Source organism: Melanostigma gelatinosum, assembly GCF_949748355.1.
Source record: "Melanostigma gelatinosum genome assembly, chromosome: 19".
NCBI lineage: Eukaryota > Metazoa > Chordata > Actinopteri > Perciformes > Zoarcidae > Melanostigma > Melanostigma gelatinosum.
The window spans coordinates 15,629,674-15,652,964 of record NC_136652.1 but is presented as its reverse complement, the minus strand read 5'-3'; the positions used below and the strand labels follow the sequence as shown (position 1 = coordinate 15,652,964).

At 44.2% G+C, this 23,291-nt stretch overlaps 1 protein-coding gene across 5 annotated transcripts in view; it reads right to left on the bottom strand.

Annotated features, from left to right (window-relative positions):
- Positions 1 to 23,291, bottom strand: part of LOC306793270 (disheveled-associated activator of morphogenesis 1-like) — a 42,563-nt gene that overhangs the window by 6,691 nt on the left and 12,581 nt on the right. For 2 of the 5 annotated variants that reach the window (XM_079290807.1, XM_079290809.1), the window contains exons 2-17: positions 11,953 to 12,243; positions 10,227 to 10,316; positions 6,405 to 6,476; positions 6,018 to 6,112; positions 5,443 to 5,776; positions 5,212 to 5,322; positions 4,976 to 5,079; positions 4,716 to 4,782; positions 4,479 to 4,596; positions 3,474 to 3,612; positions 3,213 to 3,271; positions 2,933 to 3,120; positions 1,735 to 2,028; positions 1,525 to 1,632; positions 488 to 517; positions 48 to 145 (exon numbers count right to left, since the gene is read on the bottom strand). In XM_079290807.1, coding sequence (XP_079146933.1) covers positions 48 to 145; positions 488 to 517; positions 1,525 to 1,632; positions 1,735 to 2,028; positions 2,933 to 3,120; positions 3,213 to 3,271; positions 3,474 to 3,612; positions 4,479 to 4,596; positions 4,716 to 4,782; positions 4,976 to 5,079; positions 5,212 to 5,322; positions 5,443 to 5,776; positions 6,018 to 6,112; positions 6,405 to 6,476; positions 10,227 to 10,316; positions 11,953 to 12,138 — 2,093 coding nt within the window. In that variant the 5' untranslated portion in view covers positions 12,139 to 12,243. Of the gene's footprint in view, positions 1 to 47; positions 146 to 487; positions 518 to 1,524; positions 1,633 to 1,734; positions 2,029 to 2,932; positions 3,121 to 3,212; positions 3,272 to 3,473; positions 3,613 to 4,478; positions 4,597 to 4,715; positions 4,783 to 4,975; positions 5,080 to 5,211; positions 5,323 to 5,442; positions 5,777 to 6,017; positions 6,113 to 6,404; positions 6,477 to 10,226; positions 10,317 to 11,952; positions 12,244 to 20,564; positions 20,676 to 21,353; positions 21,631 to 23,291 lie in introns of those variants that run through there. The other 3 variants (XM_079290808.1, XM_079290810.1, XM_079290811.1) reach the window with 3 other exon arrangements.

Genomic DNA, 23,291 nt, shown 5'->3' with positions numbered 1-23,291 from the left:
GTGCAGTGTCGGTAATGATTTACAAGATGATGCTGATGCAAACGTACCGCGAGAGGAGGATGTTGCAGTTCTGAGCTCGACGGCCGTCAATGACTGACAGCTCCTTGACCTTTTTAGAGCTCAGCGTGTCGTCTTCCGCCTCTTTCTGTGAGCAAACCGATGGAGAGGTCAGAGTGCAACAGGCTAGTTCAACGTGCACAAGACACACAGACACGCAACAACGAAGACGACACGCGCCCTAAAAGCCCAAACTGAAAATACGGTACAAAGACGTTGAAAACAGTCAGACCGGGAGGTCGTCACATTCGTCAGTGCATGCAAATATGACACACAAATAAAGGCAGCGGACTCTCAACAGTCTCACGAGTCATTATACACATTTAAGTAAGATGGACAATAGGACATGACATACAACATATAAATAAAGATAGAATCCACGAAGAGCGACACAAATTCCAGACTGTACATCTACTGTAAGAGCACTCACCTGTTTGCTGTTATTGATCATAAAGAAGTCCTAAAATGCAGGCAAGAAGCAGGGAAGACGTAAGCACTCGTTAGAATAAGTAAAGCAGTTACGTGATTGCAGCCCATAAAAACAAACAGCGAATGAATCAAAGCTCATTCTGCGCTGAGACAACGACGGATCCGTCACTGATGGAGTGAGCAGCATTGAGGCGTGAGCGGGTGTTCAGTTGCTTACAGTTCACATGCTGTGCACAAAAAAAAAAAAATCAACCTGAAGATCTAAAGTTTTGCCTCTGTGTGTGTGAGCAGAGATGCTTCCGGTTGAGTCTTTTTCAGTGTTTTTTGAAGATCTTATTTTGTGTGCTGGACATGCTTCTTGAACTTTTGAAAGTGCATGCTCATCCTCTTCCAAACAACTCAAAATCACTACCGATTAACAGTATCTAGTAACTACGAGGAAACCGCTGATTCTGAGCAGCTCACTCATGCATTTTCAATCACACGTGGCAAAAGGATCAAAACCACAAACTAAAACGGCAAAAACAGCAAAAACAGCATTCTGTTCCAATGTAAGAAGGCGTTTAAGATGATTCAAGCCTGAGTAACACTTTCTATCACACCCGTGTCTATGATGCATTATAAACACTTATAATGCATTATAATCTGCTCATAGCACCGTGTAATTATAACAATTTATAACAAAAATCACAACACATTACATAGCATATTATTGCAAGGATCATAATGTATTTTAACTGTTATGGTTGTAAAACATAAGTCATTATAAAATGCTTAATAATCTGCTATGTTAAAAAGCATTATGAATGTTTATGTGTGCTTTAAAATCACACACTGCTATAAGGAGATTATAACACATTACAAGTATGTTTATGGTTATATATTATAGAAAGTGCTGCCGAAAGTTTTGCATCTAAGAAACTCCCAAATAAACCTGGAGATTTCCCCGTCTTCTTATTTTTATTTTCTTTGCCTCAGGCTGACAATAGACGGTCACATTTGGAGAGCTGGAGAGATGAACTGCCTCGTCCTCAGTACCTGCTGTCTCTGATAGGCTGAGAAGGTCTTTTCAATGTCCTCCAGATCCAGGACTTTGAAAACCTTGGCATCGTCCACCTCCATCCAGATAGTGCCCTCCAGTTTATTCTGAGCAGAGGACAACAAGACATTTATATCTCATATTCTAACACCAAGCATCAAGATATTATGATTCTATATGTTATATATTCGTGTCTCCGCTGTTCTCACCTCAGCTAACTTGGCCCAGTTGAAGGACTTGAGTGCGTTGGATGGCTGGGGAATGTTCTTCGTCTTCAGGGATGGTCCAAGGGGTGCTCCCGGCGGGGGAGGGATACCTCCGACGAATGGGCGTCCAGGAGGAGGTGGGGGTCCACCCGGAGGAGGCGGTGGGGGAGGCGGAGGAGGCATCATGCCCCCAGGGGGCGGCGGGGGAGGTGGGCACATACCAAACGCTGAGATGGGTGGAGGACCACCGGGCGGACCGGGGCCGAGGGGAGGGCCTCCAGGAACAGCTGCCCGTCTCTGCAGGGAGAGTATTACACAATCTGAACACTGGACAGGAAAATACTAATACAGAATATTACTTACACAGCCTTATCATTTCAACTTTACACTATTTATACATTTCATCTTTCCCTTCAAATCCCTTACACTGCTCTATGTCCTGGAACAGTGGCCTTAAACCTGAGGGTCAGGAGATGATTAAAGGGATATGAACTGTGAGGGAAATTCCTCTGATCTTTCACGATGTAATCATGTTAACTTCCGTTGTGTTTGAACATGCTGAATCCTGTACAACGTCACCTTTGACTGGATGAATCTTGGCCTGATTGCCCACCTGGATTTCATCAGAAGATGATCAGAAGGCTAATGAACCCTCTGTCTTTTGAACAAAGACAAACTGAAAGAAGCAACCAGAGGGGGATGACCAAGTCAAGGTATACAGAGAGAGAACAGCTTCCCATCAACCCAACCCCTGTCCCGTGTACCATGCTCTGGGCATTAAACGTGTGACAACACTCTGAGAGATTTGTGTCTAGTCATTGACCACGGTGGGAACCATTCTCCTATTTTTGTTCAATTTAAATGAGTCCATGCTCATATAAAATAAATCTTTCGTAATCTGTATTTCAGGTGTCATAATCTTGTGCATTGCACAAAAATGTTGCTGTTTTCTTCCGTTTCATTGATGGGACTCTGTAACTTGTATTCTGCTGACATAACAGAAATAATAAGGGTTCAAAGGTGTTGCTGTTTCAGGCAAGCAACAACATAAAGCAACAAATCAATATGCAATGAGATAGAAGTGTTTCCATTCGTCAGTGAGTTGTTCTGCACCAGCCTGGTTGTCATTAACACAACATTCAATCAGGTTTCATTCACAGGTCATTATAAAGTGGCCCAGTGAACATAAAGGATGACGTACGGTGCCGAGTTCGTGCAGTCGGACGGTGAGTTCGGCCACTTGCTGTTTGACATTCTTGTGCTCGGTGCTCTCCTTTTCCAGCTTCTCTTTCATCTTGTTGAGGGTCTGCATCATGTCCTCTTTCTCCTGAGTCTTTGCATCACATTCACGCTCCTTCTTATCAAACTTCTGCTGCAGCTCATGGTGCTCTGAAATGGGAAGCCACGGCGACATGTTCGTCATTTTGAGTTAATTAACAAACGTATTCTATTTCAGTTAAATCATTTGTAGTCTTTCTAACCTTTTCGCATTTTCTCTGCCTGCTCTTTCCACTGTTTGACCTCATTTTCATTGACCAGCCTGCAGAAAGGATGACACACATAATCAACTCCAGTCATTGTTGTTCTGAACTTAAAAGGGAATCTATTTTTGAACTGCTGAGCGCGAGGCTTTTTCATGTCTCATCAAACACAACATTGTTCTGCATCCTACAATCTGGCAGCCGAGTAATCTGTTCCGTGCCGTCACTCGGTCTGTCTCGGAGGAAGCAACGAGGACTCACATCCGGACGACGTTCTTCACGTTAAAGTTCTCCAGTGGTGTGACGTCGGGATCGTGGCCTTTGTCGTTCTGCAAGACCATCTGCTGGACGATGCGATCCAACAGCAGCCAGTACTGCACCGTGTTACCGCTTCTCTTGTCTGAGGAGAGAAGGAGGAAGAGTTTCCCATGAGCCTCAGTAATTACAATGAGTAGTGTCAGTACAGGAACAGCTGGATCCACAGCGGCTGTTTTATTATGATGAACCAAAGGACTGATTTCCAAAATGAGCTCCTAACTGATGAGATAAATAGAAGCACTATAAGTAGGTTACAAGGTGACGCATGTATGTGTTACAGATTGGTGAGACTGCATCCATCATGAGGGACAACATGTTTACTGTTGTTCAATGCATCACAACATATTCAGTGATATTATTCGGATTACTCTTTGCTATAAAGTACCATCACAAGCTTCCATTTGATTAACTCTTGAGTTTGACCGCAGCACCGTATTTGCGGCTGAAGTGTTAATTACACGCTTAATGCCTCAGCAAAGTAACGGAGGGGGGGTCTCGTTAAAAAAGCCACTCGGAGGGGGGAAGGTGAGAGTCAAAGAAAAATCGCAGCCGCTTTGTGGCTCTTTGTTTTCAAGTCAAGTGACGTGAGGAAGCTGGCTAAAATTGTAATCCAACATGGTGCATTTCCTTGCAGAAAAACAGCAACAAAACCTGAATATTAGCGAACAACAGCCTCCGACTTTGAGTAAGTAAAGGATTCAGTTTGGCTGGGAATGTGCTTATCCAATATCAGGACTGACTAATCTGCACAAAGTCAACATCTTTATCTTTCTGGCCAGAAACCAGAAGGTACAGATGCTCCGTGTATTTTGTGGGAGTAATACTACCACCATGTTTAGAGCCATTTCGTTTGTAAACTCACCGGACTTTAATCCCATTTCACAGTATGTTTGTGTGACATTGTATAGTGTGCAGCCACGTATTAAACAATGTAAAGAAAACACTCACGTGGCATGAGGAGACAGTGATGCAGGACAGACATAAAGTGCGGGTGTGCATCAGTGTGGTTCATCTTCTTGCGGATGAGATCAAAAACTTGGTTGGCACTTTTGGTGTCTATATGTACCTGGAGGAGAAGAAGCGAAACAACAGCACCTGTGAATATCTCCTGCTAAATATTCTACAGTCACAAATAATGCAAGAATGATGTCAGGGAATTATAGTTTTTTTTCTTCTTCGCCTTACCGACTCAAAACGTTTCGACAAAGCCAGCTCATCCTCGTTCCGCAGCATCTCAAAGTAGTCTAAATGTCTGAGAGCGTGAATGGAAAAACACGAGATAAGAAAGGCAGCGTGCAATTGTGATGCACTCGTATATACTTCAAGTTGTACTTTGCAAGAAAGCAAGGAAAGTCCTGATCAACACACATTGACCGGCATCACTCTGGAGCAGGTGCATTCGTCTCAAAGCGCCAGACATCACTTTATTGTCTGTTCCATCTCACCTGTCCAATGTGGAGTTTTCATGAGAGCGTAGCTTATCGATCACCGGTTGGATCCCCAACATGAGAAACTCATATCGTAGGTGGATACGGAATTCCAAACTTGTCTGTAGTTGAAAAAGAAAAAAACAGAAGAAGAAGAGATGAGCAGGCGAAATGTTTTAAAGAGTCTCTTTAATGACACGATGACCTTCCAGTGTGGAAGGAAGCATGAAAGCGGTCTAATGTTTATAATTCACCTCTCCGGCGCCTTGACTCAGCACAGCATTTATAAAGGACATGATGGCTGTTTTCAGGTTGACCTCATCTCTGTATCGCCCTGTACTGCGGTCCAGATCGTTTATAAGGGTCTGCGGGATGACAGGTCATTGCAGTTAAGATATCTTCACACACCATTGCTTTTAAATGACTTTATCGATCTACGAATGATTATAAAACCACTGCTGTGCGCTTGGCCTGCTCCCACCCACCTGAAATCTTGTCCTCTCGCAGGCGAAGCGTTGGTAGTGCAGCATGGCCTCCAGGATTTTTTTGTGTCCGCCGGGCACCAGACACACGGCGCCCATGATCTCCAACACCGCCACCTTGGTTTTGATGTTCTCCGTGGCCAGGCTCTGAGCGATGATGTTGATGCTCTCGGAGTGGGAGAGGACGTGGGCGCGGCCCTGCGAGTTGTTCATCAGAGCTTTGATGCAGCCGATCAGAGACGTGTGGATCTGCGACTCCGTGGTCTCATAGTCCATGCTCTTCAGGAAGTTCAGGATACACGTGAGGCCGTCCAGGTCGATAAAACGGGTCACGAACCTGAGAGGAGAGCAGGAAATCAACTTAGTTCGGGAGACTAGTTTTAATGTGAAAAACTATTAACGCACAAATGAAGTAAAGCTGTATTTTCACAAGCCAGATAGCTAAATGTGTGTATCTATGCGTGTCCATTTATTCACTCTCTATGTCTTTGTGCTACATCACAACATTATATATTAAGGACAAGGAGGAGATTATAAAAAAGACGGGACAGAGTGAGATGACGGATGTATTTGTCCACCTCATGGGTTGCGTCCTCAGAGCAGTCTTCAAGCTCTCGATGGTTTTGTTCCTCTCTTCCTCGTCTTCTTTCTCCAGAGCGAGGAGCGTCGTTCTCTGTCCAACAGAAGATTAAACATAGTCTGAAGTCTGAGGGACGGGACAAATAGAGCTAACCGTACTGATTTCCAGAGATGTACAAGTCACATGGAAAATGTATTCCCAGCTAATTAAAAAGTATGTTATTTGTTGGCTCACAACAGGTTATTAGGTTTTATTCAAATCACCCAGTTTTACAATCGTGGACCTTTGAATCGGATAAGGAAAGAAAGAGCAACAGAGGACGGGTCCTTCTTCCAGAGCTGTTTTGTGACCATTTGTTTTATCCAAAAAAGAAAGAATTACTTACAGCTGCCATTGAATTGAGCTGATCAATGTAGTATTCTGGCCAACTAGTGGCACTTTTGTTTTCTTCTTGTTCCTGAAAAACAGAGAATAACAGAGAGTGAAGGAGAGTGCAGTGACACAACAAGGGAAAGAAAACATGAGATGTGTTTGTTAGAAAAAGATGTTTTGGGCTTCAGATATTAATCGGGAGCGATTGAGATTTTGAAGTTTAAAAAAACGTGGTCTTGAAGGAAATATTGCAGAAAGTCAAAAGTCGTTCGGTGGTTCACGACATGTTTGAATAAATCAAAGTCAAACTGCAAACCAGATGGAGAACTTCATTCCATCATTTTCAGACCAATTGGCTTTGAAAGACATGAAACATACAAAGAGCAACAAACACACGGGCAACAGAAGGTTCAGGGAATAAATAGCCAAAAAATGGAGCAGGAACTGAAAAGTAGGGCGCCACAGATATCCAGCCCGTTTGACCATCGAGTGCTTCGCGGAGTTTCAGGAGGTGGTGAGACGTGCAGAAAAGAGAGCACAGCTGCTCGAGAAAATCTTGAGATTAGCAAATGAATGTTAAAACGGTGGATTAAGGACACGGCCTGATTTATGCTGCGATTAATCTCCTGATGGGCACGTTTGTATCATAAGTGAAATATAAGAAATAACGGTAAGACATTTCTGCGATGATTGAATTTTCTAACTCGAGGGGAAAAACACTGAGGAGTAAATGACTTGACCATGAACTTGGCTTGCACATAAAAGGTTCCCCCAGCTTTCATTTGAACTCTGGCTCCATTAAGCACAAGCGAGCTGTGACCATCAGAAACTAATTGGGCGTCGGTTAATAAAGCGGCCTGCAGAGAGACTTGGCTGCTCCGACAGACACGGCAGGCTTTGGCCGGTCTGCGGGGATCGTGCAGTGACGGGAAGGTCTGATCCTGCTGTTCCACTCGCGTCCGTTGCCAGCTTGACCCGGCAGGGCGCTGGACGGAGTTCAGTCCATTACTGGAGCAGACGCAGAGGTGGGGCCGCTTCCTTTCGCATCTTAAAGAGTTCATCTTTCAACTCGGAAGTCAGCGCTCTTCAAACGCTGACATGTCTTTCGTTTATTTAGGGTCACGATGAGAGAGAAAAAGTGGGGAGTGCATTTCTGGGAGTCTATTTTTTTTTTGTCCACATTTGAGAAAGTAAAGATCAAAGGCACGTTAGGAAACAGGAATCAATCTCAGTTATTTGGAGTCTGCTTGAGAGAGAAGTTAAGTTACAGCTCTGTCCTCTCACAAATAAGCTTTTTTTGGGATGAAATTTGAAACCTAACTGCAAAAAATCTCTGCTAACAACCAGATCAGTAAATCTTCCTCTTGGCAGACGATGGAGGATACAGGAGAGCTGACGAAGGAGGAGGAAGACTGATTCTCTGCAGCATGATTTCATCGGCTCAGGTGCCCGGCCAAGCCAAACAGCTCAAGCTCTGCTGCTTTTGACTGACTTATCTCCTTCAGGCCGGGCCCAACTGCTGAAGCCAAGGGACCACCGGTGAAAAAAGAGCAGCCCTATCACTGGCGGGCTCAGAGCGCCCTGGTAATGACCCCACCTTCCTCCTTATCACCCCCCCCCCCCTGCCAGACACACAAGAGCTGCACCTGTGGAAGTGAAGCCTTCCTGTTTGCCTTGGACAACCGACCGAATCCTTTGCCTCTTTTCCACACACACACACACACACACACACACACACACACACACACACACACACACACACACACACACACACACACACACACACACACACACACACACACACACACACACACACAGTGTATCTGTCTGGGTCGGGGCCAGAGCCTGTTGCAGAGTCAGCAATATTGATGTCTTTCTGTAACTCCTTCCTTCCCCCCCTTCTCTCTGCGGCACATAAAGATTTGTTTCCACCTTCACACCAACACTGAAACCACCGTGCACGATCTCTAGGATGCTGAACAGAGGCAGCGCAACATTTTGGGATATATTTTCAAAGCGGGCCTTGAGACTACTCCTAACGAGGCCACTAATTGGGACACAGTAGAAACGGGAGCACACACCATGCCTACCTTCTCTCGCCTTATAGCAGCGGGCTAGTGGACGCCGTGTCATAAGAGCATCAACACTCAAACAAATGGATGATAATCGATCACGGCTTGTGCTGCAGGTCTCAGACCTCTTAGCAGATTCATTGACTCAACACATATTGTTTCTGCTTCATGAGTTGACATAAATACACATTATTGGCACATAGATATAGACGCTACATCTAAGCCAGTTAGCTTAGCTTAGCATAAAGATTGCAAGCGGTGGGAAACAGCTAGCCTGGCTCCGTTTAAAAGGTAACAAAATCTGCCTCCTACCACCTCACGTATTACTTCAAAGAGTGTTATTAAACTATTCATTCAAAGATTCTAAATGTTATATTTTGATGGTCCAAACCAACTCTTCACCAAAAGGTCAGTAATATTAATATCGGATGACCGGGATGAGGTCAGCAGTGATGGAGGAGGTGAGACTTTCTTCCTTCATATCTAAACTCTCTGGGCTCAATTGAATTAACGCGGGATAAACGTGAAAAGCACAGACTATTCCATGCTTTGACTTTTGCAAACTTTGACAAAATAAAATCCCCTTATTCGTAATGAGCACGATTGCAACCAGTGCAACACTTTGTATGCATGATGGGTTTCTGCAGCTGTACTGCGCATCGACATGCAAACTATTCATTCATCACACTAAATCCCAACTCTCCTCACCTCCAGTTTGTAAGCGGACGTAGGAAAAACATGCCCCGTCTGCATTATCAGTCAGGACAGGATATCCTACACACTCATACCTTCAGAAACACTGCAGTACAAATGCGAGGGCACATTCAATGGCGCTTTGAAAGCTCAACTCAAGTTGATCTAAACTAGACCGGGCGTCTGCATTTTCCTGGAATGTATATACAGGGAGAGGAAGAACAGCTGACAGTCCTTTTATCGTGAAGGAAAAGACATAATAAAACACGACGCTGTCACAGAGTGGTACAGTATGTTATGGCTACGCTGAATGCTTTGATGGGACAGGTGTACTATCTAACAAGGAGAACCCGCATGATTAAAAATCCTTCGCTTGAATCAGGGAGGACAGTCGAACACTGAGACAAAGGACAAGGGAGAACAGTTTGGAGTCACCAGCAAGCTGCATTACATGTCAGTGCTTCATAACTCCTGACACGGCCTTCTCCGTCAGTGGATTGTCGAATGGAAAAGGCTAGATTTAGCGTTTGTGTTACTCCCTCTAGATGTCACTATTTTTATATCCACCTTGTGTAACATCCACTTAGGTGAGTTATTCATGGTGGAGCTTTGAAGAGGCAGTGCAGACGTATTATTAAGTGATGAGGAACGGGACAGTAATTGAAGAAATACATCACATAATGGGGAATAAAGCTATTAGAAAGCACTCTTGGTGGTACTGGAGTACGTATTGTATGTATTATAGGCAGTTTAGGTTGCTATATAATGTGTGTATTTTCATCTTATATGCAGCTGTACACTTTACTTTAAAGATGAAAGCCTGCAGACAGATACACTGTGCAGGCAACACACTCGTGCCTGTTGTGAGCAGAGGAATACAGCGATACAAGGTTCTGTGGTCTGTGTTTTAGAAAAGTCACAGCTTCAGATAACAACAAATCAATGAGGGAGGCGATTACACAAACTTGGCAGGATATTTGCAGATATTGTTCAGCCAAAGCAGCCAGCCTGCAGCAAGCGTGCGGAGGCCGATGTGGAGTTTGACATAATGCACAGTGAACGTCGCTCACCTTCTTTTTGCTGCAGTAGATTTGCCATTTCTTCTCTGCAGGCAGAGCGAACATGGCTTCCCTGTGCTTCTCGGTAAGGTCGAGCTCATCCTGCAAAGTGGGGACAAAAATGCTGATATGGTTAAGAAACATCTATTTAAAAATATCCACATAAATCAATTGTTTCCCCCCCCAAAAATAAAAAAACATGTGCCAGGCAGGGGCAGTTGCAACAGAGCCCTGCTCTCGGTTTGAGACGGGTTCGAGCTGAATCTAATCACGAGCGGTTGGATATCACCGGGCGCTCTCATCGTCAAATCCAACAGGACTCTGAATCAAATCAGATGTCTCGCTGGCGTTAGACGTGTGAGTAATGGGGGAAAACATAAGATAAGGCGTGGTCTGTCTGCTCGACATGTGGCAACAAACATCTGGAGACAACATGCGTCACTACGTCTGACAGATATTTCACAGAGGCAAAGGGTGCTGCTGGGAAGACTAAAGCCAGAGAGCAGTGGAACACTCAATGCACGTCTCAAAGAGTTCCTATCCTCATTCAAATGTATGCTTTTTGTTGTTGCAGGTTTGTTGTTGATGTTCTGTTGGAGAGTGTAGGATGGAAAAAGAAGCTTTAACTTGACTTGCAGGCTTTTTGGAAAACGTTTCTCAATGAATCTCAAGTTCAAAGGTCGGGTTTAATTGATCGTAAAACAGAGCAGATGGCTCGTTCAGATTATGCACACACATGGTGGCTCATACTGGGCAAAGAGAAAAGCACGTGGCGGTTTTCTTTCGGTAAACAGAGCGACTGAAAGCCTCTCCTTGTCATCGCACTCAACTCGCTCAATTATGTCTTCATAAAGGGTGCGGAGACAACAACAAGCAATTAGCAGAAGGCGGAGGCCAAGACATTAAGAGCTCCTGAATGAGGTCTATTGATGTGCAAAAATGTCATGCTTAGATTACACACACAGAGAGAGAGAGAGAGAGAGAGAGAGAGAGAGAGAGAGAGAGAGAGAGAGAGAGAGAGAGAGAGAGAGAGAGAGAGAGAGAGAGAGAGAGAGAGAAACAAATTAGAAGTAACAATGAGACAGAGGAAGAATAGCAGCCGTTATTCATAGGCTAATGTAAACTGGGAGGACGTAACCGTTTATTTGAGAATGTCCTAAAAAAAAAAACAGACAGTGAAAAACAATGAGGTAAGATTATATTTGAAAGACTTTATTCATAACATATTAAAGTGTCTGTTACGCTAGATGTTAAACATGCGTTGTATAAAACCACAAATATGTTTTAAAGGAAGGTAAAAAAGAATTTCCTAAAACAGCTGGGCACTGTAGTTTTTGGCAAACGTACCCAAACAGGAGCAAATAGTGTATTTTTTGGGGGGGGGGGGACTATTTTGAGCTGCAGATTTATAAACATGTTGGTGCTGTAGTCAGTGCTCACAGCAGCACAAAGGTATGTGTGGGATTCACTCAAAATAAAGTATCGTGGTCATGCTCATTAAAGCAGAAGTCACCCAGTGCAATGGTGTGGCTGATTTATGTGTTTTTTGGACAACAATGGAGGTCTAAGGCAGTAAGGAATATGCTGTATAAGACTTCAACGACACAGGCAAAAGGGATTTGCTGACATTAAGAAAAATATAGACTCACGCCAGCCTTATCCGTTAAATAAAAACATGAGTTGTTTCTTTTGAAGTCTTACAATGAATCTGGTCAGAAACAGCAGCATGAAGTCTTACCACCAGCTCGGAGAACATGCCATCCAGCTCATCATATCCGGGCATCGGCAGTGCCGGCTCCATGACCTGCAGGGCAAAGTCCTCCCTGAGCCTGTAGGTGATCTCCGGGTGATCGCTGCTGTTGAAACAGCAGAAGATGAAAGACAGGCCGCCACGGCCGCCGCCGGCACGTTTCCGCGGAGCCATGGCTGTCCGATGCGTCCGGCTGGTTGGGTAGGGAGGGTGGGAGGCTCCTTCGGGGGCCTCTTTACAGCCTCCTCCACCTCAGAGTGTGGCCTCCGTCAGAGAGTACTGTGGACACGGAGAAGGGACACTTAAGCTTGTGCTTTTTAAACCGGCATTCACAAACATCTGAACAGAAGTAGAGTTCCCTCAGAGACAGAGGAACAATCGTACTAAATACAAAGATTAATACTTTATCTTGAATGAAATCCGAAGCCACTCTGTAACACTTTAAGGACATTAGTAGACTGACTAGTTCCCGACTAGCAGGCGGAGTTTTCCACAGTTACAACCTAACCCTCTGCCCCAGGTAATGGTGAAGTGTCATAGCTTTTGTAGGAAAACTACAATGCATCGTATCAGTGAAGGCCAGCACTGAAAGATTTCATTATATCTTTTACACAAAAGGGCCCCGGAGGAGTGCAATATTTGAATTGGAGACCGTAATTTGCCAGGATTAGTTTATTCAGGCCTTTTCATCTCCCCTTCCTTCCTATTCAGCATCGGCTTTCCTCTAAAGACCGAGCGAGGAACGATTAGAGGGGTGTGTTTACAATGACCAGGGTAAAGAGGTGTGTGAAGCCTTTTCGTGGTTTTGAAGACCGGCTTGGTCATTGTGGGTTAAGAGCAAAAAGCACAGGCCCTCTTTTAAACCATGAGACGGTACGGTGTGTAAGTCGGACTGCATGGGAGATTTACAAGATGAGGAGCCTCAATCATCCCGATAACCATCAACGCCAGACTTTCCCTTCCTGGCTCTGCTGACTTCGTGTGATTACACACATGGTTTGGTCTCCGGCAGCTGCATTTTCACCAGTAGGAAATGTGTGCAATCCTGTTGGACTACTGTCCCATCTGCCCTCCCTCTCGATCACGGATGAAATAGAATCGAGATCAGCTGTCACAAATGAACAGCATTGATGAGGAGGGTTGAGCACATTACAGACAGACCATGTTCAGGGTATTTTTGGGTTGGTTTTAGCCACGCTAGCCGCAGGAATGTAGGGATGGCAACGTCGGTGTGTCGGCCGTTCCACCACTTTAGTCCAGTCTGAAATATCTTAAGAACTCAATGGATTGCCATGTAACTTTGTGCAGAAGTTCATGTTCCCCAGAGGATATATCCTAATAACTTTGGTTGTCCTCTGATTAAAATGGCAACACTCCAGCGCGGCTGTTGACTGTTAGTCTTCTTTAATGTTACAGTCCTTATGTCTTTTCATTAGACAGTATTCTGACCTGGGATCAGATGACCTGTATGTGGAGCAGTTGGTTCTGTGGTTACGGCTATTCAAACACTACGAGTGACAGTTTACTCTGTTGCTAAAAAAAAAATGAATTTTGAGACAAGACAGACCTCGAACCTCACTTCTGACAACATAAACAAGTTTGATTTGTAACAAACTCCTAATTCGTACAAACGCACGGAGTAAGAGAGGAGACAGCTGCGGTGCGAGCTCTCAGACCTGCTGGCTCAACTCTAAGCAGGAATAATGGAATAAAGTGCACAAGATCTCTCAAGATACCGTCGTCAGCATGTCACAAAAACAGCTCTCCGGTCTCCCTCCCCGCTGTGCCGGTCGGTGTGATGCCAAGTATCATAATCACAGAGGCTGAGCTGACCTGCAGGGATTTATTTTCTTGGTGACCGGCAGCCCGCTAACCATTATTACCAAGTTCACTTGACCTTTCTTTGTGTGTTCAGTGCAAATTTAACCCCGTCTTGTCACGTACCTCACTGTAATCGAAGATTGCGCGTCACTGTGCTCGTTGGAATGGGGCGACGGAGAAAGCTAAAGTTCTGTCTTCCAAAAGGAAAAGTGAGGACATTTCCTGTGGCAACTTTCTGTAAGTAGAGCCACTAAAAAAAAAAAAAAATCCATTTTGTGGTCTTCCTAAATAAAGGCTGATGCGATCACTGTCTCATTTTAGTCACTTTTTGGGTTCATCTGCTATCCAGCAGCTGTACTTTTCAAATATGGAACAGCCGCTGAGACTGTTTCCACCCACCAGAAGATCTAGATTTAATCTGTCCTGAAATGTGTTTTAATCTTTGTTTTATATACGTCTCCTTTAATATGCTGATGACAACAAAAGCAAAACAAGCAAATCCCACAAAGGAATATAATCAAAACTCTTAAAAGCCCAAAGATAAAGATACTATTTCACAATGTAATGTTTTGTTCCAAGGTAAACTGTGTTGATAATGATTTATTGCAATGGCCACTTAATCAGACACACAAGACATTCGTCCAAATCACCACTTGTGTTTCTTTGTGGCCAACAAACTCGTAATAACTGGCAAACTGTCAAAAAAAACCTAACAAAAGCCAACTTTCCATCCCTAGAACATCCTCTCTCAGAAATACCTGTATATATGCAGAGCTTATATCGTACTACACAGACAAATGGCCACACATAAGATAAAGTACACAGCGGCTCACCTTTACGAACACACCGTGTATTTATTTTGACACATCCTTGACTTTTCCAAATAGACTACCAGAGGCCTCAGCAGCAGCTGCTTGGCTTCACGCTCACCACCTATTCTAGCATGAAGGGAAGAAGAAATCCAAAGCCCCCTTTGACCATATTAGTCCACAAAACTGCCCATCTTTTCCATGCGCTAAAGCGAGCTATAAACTTTGTATAAACACGTGAGCCAGAGTGGGACAGCGCTGGTCCCCATCCAGATACAGGAACCTGCGGATGTGCCATGTGGGGGGAGGGTACAAAGAGGCAGAACACAAAGACGGGGAACGTTTAAGATTTGGACCAGGCCACTAGGAAGAGCGCCAGGCTTTAAAACTCATTTTAAATAGTGGCCAAACCGTGGAATTACAATTTTCGGGTCCGTTACCGGACGCTCCAAAAGCTCTTGCTCTCTCTCCATGGATGTGGAAGATTGCTGGAAGATCCAGCTATTGTCATCTTAATGTAGCACTCGGGACGTCAAACGTTCTTTGCTTTCACGCACCAATAAGCAACTTTCCTCGGAATGAACATGCCCCCGCCTCCAACGCTGCATCCCGTTCTCTTCATACATCCGCGGTTCGAACATGCAGACCGTGACACCGTTAAGACGTAGTGTCTGTGCTGTAATCGTTAACCTGTGAGACTCGAGTGCGTCGACAATTAGCCCCCGGAGGCCGTCTGTCAAACGGTCAAGGTTCCCAACAAAACCAGAGGCCCGTTAGAACAAGAGCACATTCCTCTCACGGCCAGGTGAGCTCCATGAGCCTGAACAACACCCGTACAACAACACCTTCCACTGTCACCTGCTCCAACAGAGAAGAAACACGGATTACTTCAACTCCCCAAACAAGCATGCACAACTCACGCAGTCAACCTGACCCTCAACAGTAAAAGAGAGCAGAATTAATGCTTATTTCCAGGAAGTCTCCAAGTTGATGATAATGCCATGTAACAGCTGCACTTTGCATATAATCAAGAATAATGATGTTTATACTGACATAAATCAACTCTTGGGACTGTGCTGGAGAAACATGACTTTTGTAAGCTGCTTCTTACAGACAGCACGAGGCATTCTTGTTGCACTCCTTCATTCATACCCAATTAAACCCACCCACCCATTTCCACACAAACATTTCTCTTCTTTGTCTGTCGGACATTTCTGTCCTTGGATAGCCTTGTTGTTTTTTGTGACCATGTGGTTTAGCGGGTGACCTGGCGTAGGTCCAGACTGTAAAGAGAGTCTCGGTGTTTGTAAAGTGAGTGTGATGGTGCCTGCACGAGTGTCATGTCCGCTGGAGAAAAGGCAGAAGCAGAGAGGAGCATCTGAAGCTCAACACAGAGAGACGCTCATGTTACTAAACACGAGTGCAAAGGAACAGAGTGTAAGAATTCATAGAAGGTCTGACACGTTTTCCATCCAGCTGGCTTCATTCTTCTTCTGCTGCTCTCTTCTTGTTCTCCTCCACTAGCTTACTTCAAGATCATCGTTATTTGCCGAGCGTTGATGGCGAACTACGTAGTGTAAAGGATGGGTTTGATTTCTCTGGTCCTGCTGGGGTTCGCTTGCAATCTAAACTAATCATTAAAACAGAAAGTCTGTTTCTAAACCGAAACAAATCCAAGTAAAAACATATCTTATAGTCATGTAGTCGTCTCTCATATAATAACTGCTGTCATAAAAAGGTGGCTTTGTGTCTATATTCTATGAATACTAACAGGTCCACTTAAAGCTGGAGCAGGAATCCAACCTTGGAGAGAGAACACAGTGGACAGTAGTGTAGTGAAAGCAGATGTGTGAAATACCTTCTTTTGCAGCAGCTGGCATCTATCAGCACTTTCTGGCACACTGAGATGTACTTTTAATTTTTGATATCTACAGCTGCTATGGCTGCCGGAATCATCGGCAGCACTAATGACGCAGTAGAACAAATCTCCTACGTTCCTAATTGAGCTCCGCAGCTAATGGAAGACACCTTGGATGAGAATGTGAGTATTGGAGCAGTAATAACAACCAATACCAGGCAACGGGGTTGCTGGAAAATTCATTCGTGCTTAGCTGTAATGACGGGAAAATAAAAGTTTAATCTTCTTTTCCTATTTAGGATTTGGGACGGATCAGACTTGCAATTTGATGATCATCTCAGCACAGGATTGTCAATGCGAGGCAGCTCGACGTTGTAGGTAGTGTTGCCGTCTCATGCTATCCGACTGCATGGCGTTACAGTGTCTCCCACGCTGACAAATTAAAAATGTACTCGTATTAAAAAAGGAGCCGCTGGAGACACGGTTCATAATTTGGGGATTTGCAGTGAGCTTTACTCAAAAGGTTTCTGAACTTTTGGAACCCCCCCCCCCCCCCCCTTCCCCATGGGTGTTGTGCACGAAATTTTGTTCATTTATTTTGGATCAATTTGGACAGCTGCAAACAAAAGACTCGGGAGTCACACAGGGAAGGCTGCTGGCAGTCCTTTCAGCCCTGCTGAAAATCAATCAGCAACCCAGTGTTTGGACACAGAGCGTTTGCTTAACCTGCGAAACTCAAAACTGTGTTGACTCAAGTCAACCGCAAAATGCTCAACAGCAACAACAGTCAAAAGCAATAAAAACAGTCTCTATTTCTGCAGAACACGAAAACAGAAAAACTCAAATCTCTTTTCTTCCAAGCCAACGTTAATAACCGCTAACTGAAAGTAAACTGATCCGTGTTGTTTCTAAAAAAAAAAAAAAGAAGCTATTTGGAAACTATTTTCATGTTGCAAGTGATGCTTCACGTTTGTCTAATTTTCTCCGGTTTAGCTACGGTACAAACGGAACAGTGGTTCCAATGGTCTCGCACAGCTGGATAGCACACATAACGCTCGTTCTGCCAATTACTTAATGGCGCCCCCGAGAACACAGCGAGTAAACACACGCAGACTTGGACACACATCAGAAAACAACTGGGCCGAGACAGAAATGCTGACTGGCGGGTTAAGAGGAGATTACAATCAACCAGCCAGACATCAGAGAGCCGTCAAAAGCAGCAGTGTTACAGTAGCAGAGCCGCACGTGTCGAGATGTGACAACGGCACATTGCCTCTGGAGCGTTTAATGTCACATGGCTGAGGGAGCGGTGCTGAAGCAAGCTCAGATTACAGGATTAGCAGACAGAGAGAGAGAGAGAGAGAGAGAGAGAGACAGACAGAGACAGAGACAGAGACAGAGACAGACAGAGACAGAGACAGAGACAGAGAGACAGAGAGAGAGAGAGAGAGAGAGCATTTCTTCCACCGGCTGACACATTTCACACTAAATGGACGACATGGTTGCGGGTTCAAAAACCGTCCCATCTTGCAGCACTTTGAAGGCGCGACAGGGGATTTGTGACACAGTTGCTGAAATGCAGTGGCTTTCTTTTTGGTGTGGTCGTTTTTCCAGTTGTTATTACGACATACATCATTGGTGTTGATTTGGAACAACAAGGCACTGCCGCAGCGTTTCTACTGCATGTTTGCGAAACCACGATTATTAATGGCTGTGGAATTTAACAAACAACAAACTAAAAAGCTTAAATGAGACCTACTTAAACTTCTTCATCAAGTCAAAGTTACTTTATAGTCTTAGTAGAACCAGCTGTCTACTTATGTCTGTTTTCTATGATTCTAAATTGAATGTGTCTGTGTACTGTTTTAGGCCAGCTGTAATATTCAACATAACATTTAATGGTTCACAGTAAAGCGGCATTATATTCTGCGCTCCGTTACTAACACACTGCAGTATCCGTTGTAACCCCTATCAACCATATCGCATTCAGGTAATCTCATTATTTTCCACATCCTTCCTCGTTAAACAGACCCGAGGTCTTCACACGTTTCATCCGGAGACAGTCAGTCGCAGTCAGTATGCGATGAAGACCAAATGAATGGGAGATAACGGCTGTGATTAACTCACTGTGTTCATTCTCCATGCTGACCTCACAGCATTATCTCATGAACGGAGGGGGTTGTGCAAACCCTGCGCTGATGAACTAATGTTTGTCAGTGACGTCGTTTTGTTGCCTGGGAGAGATTCAGTCACTGCTGAATCTCATTTGTGGTGTTAAGAGTTACTCCTTAAGGGGTTGCCGCAATGATCTAAAAGCCTAGAGTTGGTCCGTTTACTGGCAGACCCCGCCATGTGTTTGTTTTGACTCAAACACTTTAATGAGCGGTGTATTACAGTAACGGTACGTCTCATTCACAGAGACGCTGGATGTTTTGAACACAAACATCTGTAGCTCCCAAAATGAAAGATCATCTAATTGGAGATAAACTAGACAGAAAAATTCACTTTTTTTTTGTGAGATGAGACTGTGTGTTATCTAAAACTGTTCCACGCCTTAAAACGTAATCTGGTGGTATTCCCCTTTAACTCTCACATGCATGAATAATAGCATGCAAAAAGGAAAATGTACGTTTCGGATTGGGGAGCGTGCGGCTGAAATGTAGGGAGGACAGAGATTACAAAGCAGGCTGCTGCTCTTTCCGCAGGCAGCGTTTCAAACCCGTTCTGCAGAACAGACTCTTCAACCCCCCACACTCAACATGTTAGCATTCTTCCTCGGGTTGGCCCTTCAAGTGGAGGTTAGGCTCGGGGCAAAGAAGGAAACTACTCAAAACAGGCGACAATATGCTCGCGAGGGTTTCATCTTCGTCATCTTGGTCCAGTTTGTTGGCTTTGATCCAACTCACTGGAAAAAAAGAATAGCTTGGTTTAAAAATAGCACGAGCAGCGCGTAGCATGCCTCTACATTATTGTGAAAAATCGGAGCAAAAACAAACCGCTGTCTTCTTAATACTGGTTAAAGTTTGGGTCATAAATTACAAGGTTGTCGTTGTTTTTTTCAGCTATATTAATTTGCAATTTGGATTCATATCCACAATGTTTTGGGTGTAATGTCTTGATGAGCAGATGTTTGGAAAATGCTGTTTATCATCATTTTGAATGGAGAATTAACTTTTATGAGAATGAATTATGAGAGAAGGGTCTTTACTGTGTTGTCAGTCAGACTATTCCTGTTACATATGTAGCATTGAGAGACTGAAAACGAGTTAGCGAGCAAGCAGAGACGTTGAACCAGCTACATAATTAGCTATAGGGCTGTGCAATCTGACCATAATCTTCTATTCCAATAAAAGGTAATTATTTTATGTCTCGATAACAATATACAGCATATAAAGAGAAAAATAATAAATACTTCCAGCTATTCACCGACTGTGTTTGCATGCATCCAAACAAATACGGGAAATAAGCAATATTCTTATCAGTTGTGATTTTCTGAAAAAAGGGAAAGAAATTGTGCATCTTGATATGTGACTTCATCATGATGTGATTTAATTTAAAGTTAATTATCATATTTAATTATCGCCCAGCCCTAGTTAAAGGTATTATCATAACAAGCGATAATTATTAGTTAAAAGCAATGGATAAACAATTGAAAAGGATGATTACAACTTCCAGCTTCTGCCACTCAAAGTGGTACAAACGAGGACAAAACCAACATAACGATAAGATATTTTACTATGGACTAACAAACATTGTGATATGGACATCAGCAGTGCACAGTCCAACACTACAGTAGCAGTAAAACAGATCTCAGATCGTCAAAACTGGGGCGTGGAGAGGTTATAATCTCTTCTCGGAGACCCTGAGCTGCAGTCTGTCCTTTAAAAGATTTTCAAAAATCTCTCTCTCTCTCAGTTGCTATGGTAACCGGAGTGAAGGGTGACCGGTGCATGCTGGGTGAGTGAGTGTTTAATGTAAGCCCCTTCCACCGCACATTACCCTCCTTTTTTTTAATCTCCTCTGGATGTTTATAGGGAGGAGAAAATAGGATTGTCTCTCAAATTCAGCGGACAAAAAAACCAACAACACAAATAAAAAAATAAAAACATTACGGATTACAGGAGGAACATCTAGCTTCATCCAGCGGCACCATGAAACCCTGCAGAGACGAGTCCGTCCTCATGTAGCACAGGAGGCTGAACAGTATTTACATGCAGAGTATTCATAGAACCTGAGAAGGATGGGCAGCAACAGGAAATGAGTGAATGAGCAGCAGACCCCCCCCCCCTGTGCTCAAGGTGACTTTCTTTTACATTGACCCGATTATCTGGACTCCGCCCCCCTTCACACACACACACACACACACGCACACGCACACACTCATTTGACACTGGGCTTCATTTGTCAAAACCACAGTGGGAGGTACAGCAGCCTGTAGCCTCTGTGTGCACCAAACGCATATTTCTACCACCACCTCACCCTATCTCCAGACCAGCCTTGTCATTACGGGGCATTCCCCACATAGACGGGACAACTCTCTCACCAAGAGATCGGCCCCAGGGGCTTGATCGGAGCACCCTGTCATCCTCCCCTTCCCCCTCCCCCATCAACATTTTTTTCCGCACAGACACCTCCTAATAAGACAGAATCACCTCCGTCTTGGTGAGAGGATCCCAGCCTGTATATCCTGGGGAGTGATAAAGCAAACCAGCAGCCCTGACTCCCCTTAGCCACACACACACACAGAGAGAAGACACCGATAGCCTCCGACTATCTGCCGGTCACACACACATTCCAATCAGCAGCCGGCTTCGGCTCCCGCACTCCCTTTTTTCTCCTTCACCATGCACTCATTTGATTACAGGGTAGAATAGGCAGATTCACTGAGCTCTTCGTCTTACCCTGTCTGTTGCATTCCCCCTTCTTTATCCTCAACTCACTGCGGTAGCCAGCTTCCTGCGCTAGTCGACAGAAGAGCACAACACACGGCTGTGCATTTCCTACGCAAGGTATGTCATCCACGCAGGTTTAAAGGCGTCGCTGACAAGCACCTTTGAAGCCCAGAGGCTGTTCAAGGAAAATCTCAGTTTCTCTGATGGCTCTGAGGGGAGGGAGGGGGGCAAACAAGGGATGAACCAGCCATACAGCGTGAGATGTTGTTTTGGATCTTGCAAACAGTCAGCTGGCCGGCGAGAACTTCTCCTTCGGATCCACGCCCTCCCTAACCTCCTTGTCTCTTGCCTTTCTCTGCAGAACACAGTGGGGGCAGACACAGATGTTACTGGCTCCAGGCCACACCCCTTTTCAACACTCCCAGTCCTAATAGGATGCAGCCGAACTGTGGCCGCCGCCCAGCTCACCCCCCCCCCCCCCCAGCTCACCCACCCAGACTGGCTTTGGACAACTTGTTTGGGGTTTGTTTGAAGAGTGCCTGTTTGGAGAGCTGCAGGAGGGAAACGAAGCTACGGTGTAAAATGTGTGCGGTGTAAACGTGGTTGTCAGAGAGCGAGCGAGAGAGAGAGGAGACGAAGAGACTAAAGAAAATGCTAAAAACATCAAGAAAGATCTATCCTCTACCATAAACATCTCCTGGGTAAAATAAAACCACATTCAGCACAAGCAACTTGAAACATTGCACATATTCCATCCAAGCACTCTTGCAACGATTAGACTTTAATTAGATTTGAATCCAAACGATCCCGGACACTCCCACATGATTTACAGCACAAGCATCACTCCTGCATGTCAGCTAGATTCTCACTCTCAACCTCCAGCATCCACAAACACCCCTACATTGCAGGGTAGTGATATTTTTTGGACTGTACCAAAGTAATGGAAGTGTGTGGGGAATGTTCTGCAGAAGATGCTCATCAACATAAATGTTCATAACGTCAATAAGACCGACTTCAGTCAGGTCCTTCATTTAGTGCGTTTTCAAAGTAAAGTTTATTTTTGAGTGTCTGTAGAGTTCCCACGTCGTCTCTCTAGCTGATCGTGTCACATCAGTTTCAGGAGCCGCATGTTTCCAGCTAAACTTTCATCTGTATCATGTCAATAACTTAAGCTTATGAATGTCATTGTTTTGAATCAGGTTCTTCCGTATTTGGATCGGTGTAGATCGTGAAAAATTTGTTGGAATTTAGAAGGCCACAGCTGTTATTTCAATGTGCCAGAAACCATATTTAATCAACTTTTAGGTAAATGTTGATGTTGGAGCTGTTAAATACCCAATAATAAAGGACTCAGGGTCAGGACATCCCTACTTTTCAAGATGTTTCAGTATTATTGAGACCTTAAGAGCCGTGTTGATTAAACTCTGAGGTCATTCTTGAACATCCAAACTAATTACTGCTTTGTCCTCGTTAATGTAAAGACATGTTGTCATGAGAACAGAAGTCTACCTGAGTCAGGCCCTTCAGGTGTCTGTGCAGGTGTTGACCGAGTGAGTGTCACCTATACGTCATTTACTTCCTGTTCCACAGAAACAAGACGTCATAGAGCTTTTGTTGTTTATATTTGTTGTCATGCAACACAGCGTTGTCCAATCAGCATAATCAGTACCGGTAAATGTGGCAGAAACACAGAGTATCAAATGCTTTGTCCTTGAGACGATGGATTCACACTAATGAATGAATGAATGAATTTATTTATATAGCGCTTTTCACAGACAGTACTATCACAAAGTGCTTAACAGAGCAGACATTTAAAAGCATAAAAAACACAATGTGACCCTACGGTCAATAAATTACATACACAGAGTGAATAAAAAATGTTAAAGAATAAAATTAAAATAAAATAAAAATGTAAAACAAATGTTAAGAGCAGGTCTAGGACATGGG